Source organism: Cynara cardunculus (assembly GCF_001531365.2).
Source record: "Cynara cardunculus var. scolymus isolate 2C chromosome LG 16, CcrdV1, whole genome shotgun sequence".
Lineage (NCBI taxonomy): Eukaryota > Viridiplantae > Streptophyta > Magnoliopsida > Asterales > Asteraceae > Cynara > Cynara cardunculus.
This window is the reverse complement of record NC_037543.1, coordinates 11,915,282-11,924,909: the sequence shown is the minus strand read 5'-3', so window position 1 is coordinate 11,924,909 and position 9,628 is coordinate 11,915,282. Positions and strand designations below refer to the sequence as shown.

Sequence of the window (9,628 nt, the reverse complement as noted above, 5' to 3'; positions counted from 1 at the left end):
GGTCGACGGTGGTTCAGATCGGCGGTGGTTCAGATTAGCGGTGGCTAGAGGTGATTTAGATCAGTAGTAGTTGGCGGTGATTCAGATCGATGGTGGTCTGTGGTGGTTCATATGGCGATGGTTGACAGGTTTAGATTGGTGGTGAGGGATGGTGGTTCAGATGGCGGTGATTGGCGGTGGTTCAGATCGACGGTCGATTAGATTAGTGGTTTCAGATCGGCGGTGGCCGACGGTGGTTCAGATTGGTAGTGTCCGTGGTGGTTCAGATCGGTGGTGGTCGTCGGTGATTAAGATTGGTGGTAGTCGGCGGTTGTTCAAATGGTGGTGGTTGGCGGTGATTCAGATTAACGATGACTGGAGGTTGTCGACGATGGTCATATTAGGTTTTATGGGATTAGGGTATATTGGGTTAAGGGCATATTTTGTATTATAAAGATAGAGAATTCCATTTCATCAAAATATCATGTAGTTGCTAAGGAATGTTAAATTCCTTTATTTGTGGAATTTGTAGGATTTTGAAGATTTCTTTCGTGAAAAAGAATGAAGCAAACGAGGGAATGAAATTTGGTCAATGGAATTCAACATTCCAATTCCATCAGATTCCTTAGAATCTGTGAACCAAACACCGCCTAAGGGTGATTATTCATTACATCATAATCTAATTCCCTCTATCATTTTCTACAATCATTTTCTAACACAAATCATATGCCCTCATCTGCATCTTCAGATCTTCAATCCATTCACGTTCCAACACTTGCTGTAACACTAGAATATATACTTCATTTCGGGCCAAATTTGTTCACACTTGGGTATCATCGGAAACGTCCTTACCCCTAGCATCATAATGGGTGATATAACTTTCCCTCTTAAGAAGAGGTGCAACATCAAACTCTTCTCTACCTTCTTTCATTTCTTCTGGGAGCTCGTCCAACGGATTACATCTTCGAAGAATCTCAAGGACATCTCTCATCGATGGTCTACTCGAAGGCAATGTGCTAGTGCATATGAGTCCTAGGTTAAACACACTGCTCATCTCCTCCATGTAAGTATCAGGATCTTTGATCTCTGGATCCAATGCTCCAACCACCGACTCCCCTTCTCCGTAGCGTTTCCATGCCCATTCGACTAGGTTCAAATCTCCCTCTCCTTCGTTAGCTTCTTTTCCGGTCACAAGTTCAAGTAGTACAACACCGAAGCTATATACGTCTATCCTCTCGTTTATTCTCGTGTTGTAAGCGTACTCTGCAACCAATTCAAGACAAGAGAACGGTTAAAGAAATAACTTAACTAAGAGATCCATTTCAAAATAGATGTCCACAATGAAAATAATATATGGTTTCATACGTCTGTAATTATTACATTTATTAATTAACAAAATAACAATTTTACTCTTAATAATAAAGGAAATAATGAATTTTACTTTCATAATTAAAGACAAAATTGGAAAAAAGACCATTTTTTAAAAAAAATGAACAGTTAACGGTTTTAAAAATGTGTAATTATTACAAGTTTTGATTATTTAAATAACAATTTCATCCTTAATTATTGAGGGATTAATGAATTCCCTATTTGGAAGTAATTTATATTGATGGTTTATGTTATTTAATTCGACTAAGGGGCCGTTTACCAAATACTTACCCGGTAAGTGTTTATTTGTAAAATTTTACACTATCATTTCCTTACCGGGTAAGATTTTAGTTCACCAAAATGACTTCATATGCAATAATTTACCTGGTAAGCGCTTACTGTGGTAAGAGTCGTCGTCCTCACTTACCGGGTAAGACTCTTGGTCCTTGTTTCGCTCTTACCCGAGTAAGATTCTTGGTCCTTATCATATTCATCCGCTAAGGTAATGTGACTTGATAAGCGCTTACCCGGGTAAAAGTTTGGTAAAAGGCCCCTAAGATGACCAAATAGTGTATTTATAACTAACAAGGCGGATCACAAGAAAATGCAACGATTTTGATCTAATTCCTATTTTGTGTAACATATTTTGACAACTTTCATTTTGATGCCCTGGATATGACATCAACGATTCATGTTTTGTGTAACATATTTTAAAAACCTTTATTTTATACTTTAGATATGACATCCCAAATATTTAAATATTTAATTTATCTAAAGTTATGTTTTGTATAATACACTTTACGCTAAATGTTTGAAATACGAAAATAAATAGTTATACAAAATAAAAGATCAGATCAAACTTCGTTACATGCTCCAATTTAACCCAATAACAAAACCATTTAAATTTGAATTCAAAAGGTCAAGGATTGACCAGAAAATGTTAAATTACACTCTAAACTTCAAATAGATATAAATGAAGGTCATTTTTAGTCTGACCCATAATCATAACACTAAAAAAATAGAGACCGCCAAATTTGACTTCTATATTTAAAGCTCATTTTGTTTGTTTCTATATTTCAAATATTATTAATATATTAACTTTTTATAGATTTTGGATCACGTGAGACCAAAGGTTTTTCGTAAGACTCGTAAAATAAATTCTCAATCTTTGGATTAGATTTATAATCTGACAACCTGAACATTCATAAATGTCACGAGATTTCTCAATAATCACAAAATTGTCACCGTGCAATTTTAAACCATTAGATCATTAGCTTATAAAGTTAATCAATGAACATAAATTGGTCTTACGGGTCTCACGAAAAACATTTGTCTCACGTGAACCCAACTCTATATTGATATTTAAAATGTTAATTGATATTTTGTATTATGTTTAATAATTTATTTATTATGTGGTTTTAAAATTTAATTTTTTATTAAACTAAAAATAAACATAAAGAAAATGTGATAAATTTGTATCATCCCCGTTTCGCGTGGTTAAAGACGGGAAATGCCACAATTGGTTTAAAAAAAACAACGTATTATATAAAACAGAACAGCTAATAAAATTTATTAAAAGATAATTACATAACTACAGACGGAGATAACATGTCTTAAAGTACGATCCCAAACTACCGGTATATTTACATTAGTAATCAAAAGATTTATCAAAAAAATTTAAAGATACATATTTAATAAAATAAGTTTCATTAACAAAAATTTAAAAAACACATAATATAGGTTATTAATTTAAAATTTCTTTAAATTTAAAAATACATCATTAAGTAAATTATGTTAAGGATGAAGCAATTGATTATAGAAAATATTATTGAGTTTTAATAAGATAATATTATAATACGTAAATATGTTTATTTATTATTAAAATATGTTTCTCAGTCTGATTGAAACTGAATTCTTTTTAATGTTCAAGGAGGGTTAATGTTTCTAGTGTTTTGTTTTTCTAATGAATGGATTTAAATGGTTTTAGAAAGAATATTTACCAGGAGCGAAGTAACCCATGGAGCCAACAATGGAAGACATATTAGCATCGCCAGGCTTCTCCTTGGCCAAAATCTTTGCCAGCCCAAAATCAGCAATTGTAGCTTTGAATTCGGAGTCCAGCAATATATTGCTCGACTTCACGTCTCTATGCACGATTGGGGGCGAACAATCGTGGTGCATATAGCAAAGACCTTGTGCTGAGCCGATTGCAATCTGCAACCGTCGTGGCCAGTCTAAAGTCAACCGTGGAACTGAACCCGCCTCCAGTTTCCTCTTCTTTTGATGTAACCATTTGTCGAGACTTTGGTGCACCATGTACTCGTAAACTAGAAGCTTCGAGTTGTGACTCGAGAGACTACATAGTAGTTTTACGATGTTGGAGTGGCGGATGGAACCCAAAATCTGAACCTCAGATGAGAACTCGTCCTCTAGAGTTTGGTCGAGTTTCTTGTTGTTCAAGATTCGCTTCACGGCAACGTAACCCCGTGGCTGACCGACCTCAATCCGGTACACTTTTCCTGAACCGCCGCTACCGATCACATTGCCTTCACTCATGCACGACAAAATGTTCGATTCGGTGAAGTCCAACTTATGGAATGAGGTCAGTTTCCATGTGGTGGGATTCCGTTTGCGTTTCTTCTTTAGGTAGTCTCTGAAAACAAACATCGTGAATAGGACAACGACGATTGCAACAAATGTTGATAAAATGGTGATCATGGCTATGATTTTGGGGGGAAATTTCTTCGAGTTTGAGGATTTGGCTAAACAGGTTTGGAGGTTTGAGATTGGGGAAGTAGAACAGAGGTTAGGGTTGTTAAGGAAACTGTTCTGATATGCCATGTTATCGAAAGCAGAAGGGATTTTTCCGGTGAGTTTGTTGGAAGATAGATTCAAACTGGTGAGTTTCAGATTGCTCAACTGTGGTGGGATTTGGCCGGAAAACTGGTTTTCTGATAGATCAAGTTCGAGAAGATCTTGTAACCAACTGATAGATGATGGAATCCGGCCAGAAAGTTTGTTTCCGGCCAGATTCAAAATGGTTAACGAGTTCCAAGACTCGATCTCTGATGGGAATTCACCGGAGAGTGAATTTCCGTCGAGATAAAGAATGGTTAGCTCCGAAAGACTCGTGAATTCTGGTGGGATTTCACCGGAAAACAAGTTATTACTAGCTTTGAACACATTGAGTTTCACCCAAGAAGAAATTTCGGCAGGAATTTGACCAGAAAATTTGTTGTCACTAATCTCTAATCTAGATAAATTCCAAGCAATTTTACTAGGAAGCTCGCCAGAAAATGAATTTCCGGTGAGCCTCAAACTTGAAATATTTAATAGTGTCCAAATTCCTGAAGGAATCTCACCGGTGAAGTTATTATCATAGAGTTGGATAGTGGTAAGCCCGTCACAGCTCTCGAGTGATCTAGGAATCTCTCCGGTGAGATCGTTTGAGAAAGCAATCATCCCTAACAAAGTACCTCCGGAGCACAAATTCTCAGGCAACTTTCCGGTGAGGTTGTTCTCCGATACCTCAAATGATTCAAGTTTGGAGTGAAGCCCCAACTCCGGTGGCAATTCTCCGGTGAGATTGTTTCTGAAGACTTTGAAGATCCTTAGTGTTGGAATTTGAGAAATACCGGTTGGAATCCGTCCTGAAAATTGATTTGAATACAGATTGAAAACCTCCAGTTTCTGCAATTTGCCAAAATCATCAGGAATTGAACCATTTAATTTGTTCATGGAGATATCGATTTGAGTCAAATTCAGAGACTCGATCACCGATGGAATTCTGCCGGATAATCTATTCTTGTACAAGAACATACTATCCAAATTCGTAAGGAGGAACAATCTAGGAGGAATTTCACCTTCCAAATTGTTCAAACTCAAATCTAACAATCTGAGGTTGACCAAATTCGACAACGACTCTGGTATTTTACCGACTAGATTTGTTTCCGGCATCCACAAAATCTTCAAATTGTTCAATTTTCCAAACTCCGGCGGTATCTCTGGAGCTGCAAATTCGTTATACGCCATACCTAATGTTTCCAGATTGGATAAGTTTCCGATCTCCGGGGGTATAGTACCATTAAACAGATTCTGATACAAAAGCAACGAAGTCAACCCTGATAGATTTCCGATAGCCGGAGGTATATCGCCGGTAAAGTTATTAGCTCCAAATTCAACAGATATGAGTTGCGATAACAGGTCAATGTCGTCCGGCAACCTTCCGACGAACATGTTCTGTGAGATATCCAGCTCAATCAGCTTCGAACAATTATAGAGAACCCTAGGAAACTCTCCAGTGAGAAAATTATCATGGAGAAACATGCTTTCTAGGTTCCGGAGATCACAGATAAACGGCGGCATAGATCCAGTAAGTTCCTTGGTTTCAAGTTGCAGTCCAATGATGAAGCCGTTGCGGCATTGAACCTCCGGCCAGCTGCATGGTGATGAGTTAGAGTTCCAATTTGTTAGTGATGGCGGACTCCCCCACCATTGCTTGAGGTTAAGCAAGGTGGATCGCTCGGAAGTCGAGAAGTTTTGTGAGCTTACGACGGAGGTGAGGACGACGAAAACGAAGAAAGAAAGGAGGCCCATTGACGACGGCGTCGTCATTTTTTCCGGTGGCGCTTTGTCTTCCTGGGAAAAAATATATTTTTGTGCGTGTGGCTTTCGAATTGGTTAGTGAACTCTTTTGACGCCGGTTTTATGTCGTCTGTTTAGAGAAAGAAAAAACCATTGAAGAAGACACTTATATATATAAATATATTTATATAGGCGAAAAATCATTTGAGGGAGAGTTAAAAAGGTAAAAAGTATCAAGAAGTGATATTCTTTATCCATAAATTATATTATAGAAGGGAATTGATCTTGCTTTTCTTATTAGGGACTATTTGGTAATTGTTGAATAGTTTGATGCAGAATGATTGAGTGGTCAGAATGATTAAAAAGCTCTCATAATATAGTGCAAAATGAAATATAATTATTTAGTAATTGTGTATAATGAAATTAGGGCTCTTAATGGTTAAGGGAGATCTATGATATAAAATTATTCAGAGGATTTTAGAACCATTAAGAGGCAGACTTTTTTTTGCCAAACAAGATTTACCTCTTAACGATTCAGAGATTGCCTCTTATTAAGAGGTAAACAAACAACCCCTTAGTCATGATCTTCAATTATGATTGATCTAAGTTAGGGGTGTTCACGTTCCGATTTGAGTAGTTTAACCCTCCAAACCACAAACCAAATAACGAGCGGTTTAGGAAATTTTCAAACCGAATGGTTACAAACTGATCAAATTGGAACACAAAAAAACGATATGGACGGTCATTTGGACGGTTTAGACCTCTTATAGGCTTTACACTAAAAACACATAACATCTATATTAAAAAAAAAAATTCTATCAATATAACATTATTAAAAAAATAGTATATTAAGTTATAAAAGAAATGCTCATCTCTAGAATTAGAAAAACATTGAGCAAGTTGGAAAAAAAAAAAAAGTTAAACAAGTCCGCCAATAATAGTTGGAATTTTGGACAAAATTGAGCAATCCGATGGACAATTTTGAATTTCGGATTTGATTTTTGATGGATTTCGGAATTTTGTCAATTTAAATATATTTTTTTATTAACCTGAATATCCAACCCGCTATGTGAGCCAACTAATCTCAAGATGACCACCCGCTTTCCGTGTAGCCCGGAGTCATTGCATTTGAACCTTCATGGAACACAGGGGTTCTTATTCCTCCTTGGTTTCGACTTTCGAACCTAAGACCTCCATACACTTTTGACCTTCCGAGCCGAAGCTCAAATCAATCAGACACCACCCTTGCACAGTCAATTGAGAAACGAAAACAAAAAACATAATATCTTTGACAATTTTTTTAATTGTACCATAAAAGTTGAGCCTACAACATAAAACCAAATATAATTAATACATGTGTATTTTTGGTTTTCGTTTCGGTCCAAACTGCTCAAAAAAACGCTCAGATCAGCAACCAGACCTGACTGAGTGGTTTGGTTATTTTTCAAACCAGATCGAACCGTCAAATCGCTCAAACCACCATAAACGGTTCGATTTACTTGGCCCGACCAATTTGAACGCTCCGACAGTTTTTTTGAACACCACTAGGTGGAGATCTCTTCTTACCCTTCTCACCATAACTTCCCTTCCCACCAGAACTCAACCCTCAATTTGTAATTGAGTAAATACGATTTTCATTCTTATAATTTGTTATTTATTACGATCTTTGTTCTTGGTCTTTAAAAATGGTTTTTCCATCATCATGGTTTACATTTTGTTTTACTTTTCCATAACTCCCTCAAAAAAGTATATTAGGGATCGTTTACCAAACGATTACCATGGTAAGAGTCGTCGTCATCACTTACATGGTAAGACTTTTGATTCTTGTCTTCGCTCTTACCGGCTAATATTCTTGATCCTTTACATATTCATCAGGTAAGGTAACATGACTTGGTAACAGTGTTAAAAAAAGCTCACAACAATAGTCATCGTGGCACGCCGTAGCTTAAGGTTTGTGTCTCACGCCATGTTATGTCTATGGCACCCCATGTTATATACTAATCAATCAGAAAAATACTGAACTATGTCCTTTGTCGCGTTTTGGTTTCTAAGACTTAGGGGGCATTTACCTAAATGCTTACCCGATAAGCGCTTACCTTTAGAAGTCAATATTGTAATTTATTTTATCGGGTAAGATTGTAGTACACCAAAATGGTATAGTATGCACCAATTTACCTGGTAAGTACTTACCCGGGTAAGAGTCTTCATCCTCACTTACCGAGTAAGGGCCGTTTATCAAACACTTACATGGATAAGCGCTTACCATGTCATGTTACCTTACCGAATGAATATGGTAAGGACCAATAATCTTACCTGGTAAGAGCGAGACAGGGACCATGAATCTTACCCAGTAAGTGAGGGCGACAACTGCTTACCGGATAAATTCTTGCATACGATGTCGTTTTGGTAGACTAAAATCTTATTCGATACATAAATAATAGTGTTAAATTTTACCGGTAAGCACTTACCGGGTAAGTGTTTGGTAAACGGCCCCTAAGACTCTTCATCTTTATCATTGTTCTTACCGGGTAAGGTTTTTGACCGTTGTCATGTTCATCCGGTAAAAAAAATTACCCAGTAAGTACTTACAGGATAACTGTTTAGCAAACGGCCCCTTATGTGAGAGACACATGATTGACTTAATGGGTCCTTGTCTAGGGTGTTAATTTGAAGCACTTTTAAGCTTGAAACACGAAATAAGAACAATAATGTTCCCTCCTTGTTGTGATTTTCTTTTTTCTTAAAAAAGGATTTAGATTTTGGAGTCCTAAGCTACCAAGCATGTATATAATACAAGAAACAGAGTTTTTAAAGAGTTAAAATGATTGAGTTCCGAAAACTTCTCGATAGGTATCCTAGTTTCTACCACTTGTTCAGAGTTGAACCCTGGGATTTGACGGTGCTAATGTGCCTTGGATGATCCACATCTCAGAATCAGGCATCGATGAGCACAACTTGAGGCAAACTCGGAATGGGAACAAGACACATAAAAATAGCACAAGTAGATAAATTAAAGCAAGTACAAACAATGAACAAAAGAAAAAAAAAATTTAAAACAAATATGAACATTAATGACGTAAAAAAAAGTAGTAAACAACTAAACCATTAAAGATAGAAGACCCCACATTGACTAAACTTGCTAAAAAAACGACTCTTAAGAACCCGAAGTACAAGCGCCCCCTACCTATCTTAAAACCGTGAGACCTAGTTATCTATTTTCTAACTCTCCCTTCTCAATCTTACCACCCCAGGCCCCTCTTTTGACCACACTAGCCAAAAGTTTGCATGTATGATTTAGTTTAAATAAAAACTAGTGTTGCAATCGTGTATTGCACAGTGACGATAATATCATCTTTAAAAGGAATGTTATAGACTAAAATTTGAAGTGCTTTTTAAGACAAATTTTGGGAAAATGTGTGTGGCATCTATTCATTAACATTAAGAGTTTTTAAGAAAAGTTGACAACAATCTTAGAACCGTATGTTAATATAAGTTCTCTAACAATGCTCGAGAACGGTGTTGCAATGTACTCTACAAATGTTTGACTAATGTTAGTAGTTTGTTTAACTTGAAATCACAGTTTTAATTGAAATCTCATCTAAGGTGATAAAATCGCAATTTTAATTTTTATAACAAATTTAGTTAAAATCTCATTTGAAGTTATGATAAAAACATTCTATAATATTAGTGTAAATTT

General features: G+C 36.4%; 1 protein-coding gene across 1 annotated transcript; it reads right to left on the bottom strand.

The window, feature by feature from the left end:
- Nucleotides 1-586: 586 nt before the first annotated feature.
- LOC112529004 (receptor-like protein kinase HSL1) lies at nt 587-5,961 on the bottom strand. Its single transcript, XM_025140087.1, has 2 exons — nt 3,348-5,961; nt 587-1,242 (listed from the first exon to the last, which is right to left on the bottom strand). The coding sequence occupies exons 1-2, from the start codon at nt 5,959-5,961 to the stop codon at nt 800-802; spliced, it is 3,057 nt and encodes a 1,018-aa protein (XP_024995855.1). The 3' UTR covers nt 587-799.
- Nucleotides 5,962-9,628: the final 3,667 nt, after the last annotated feature.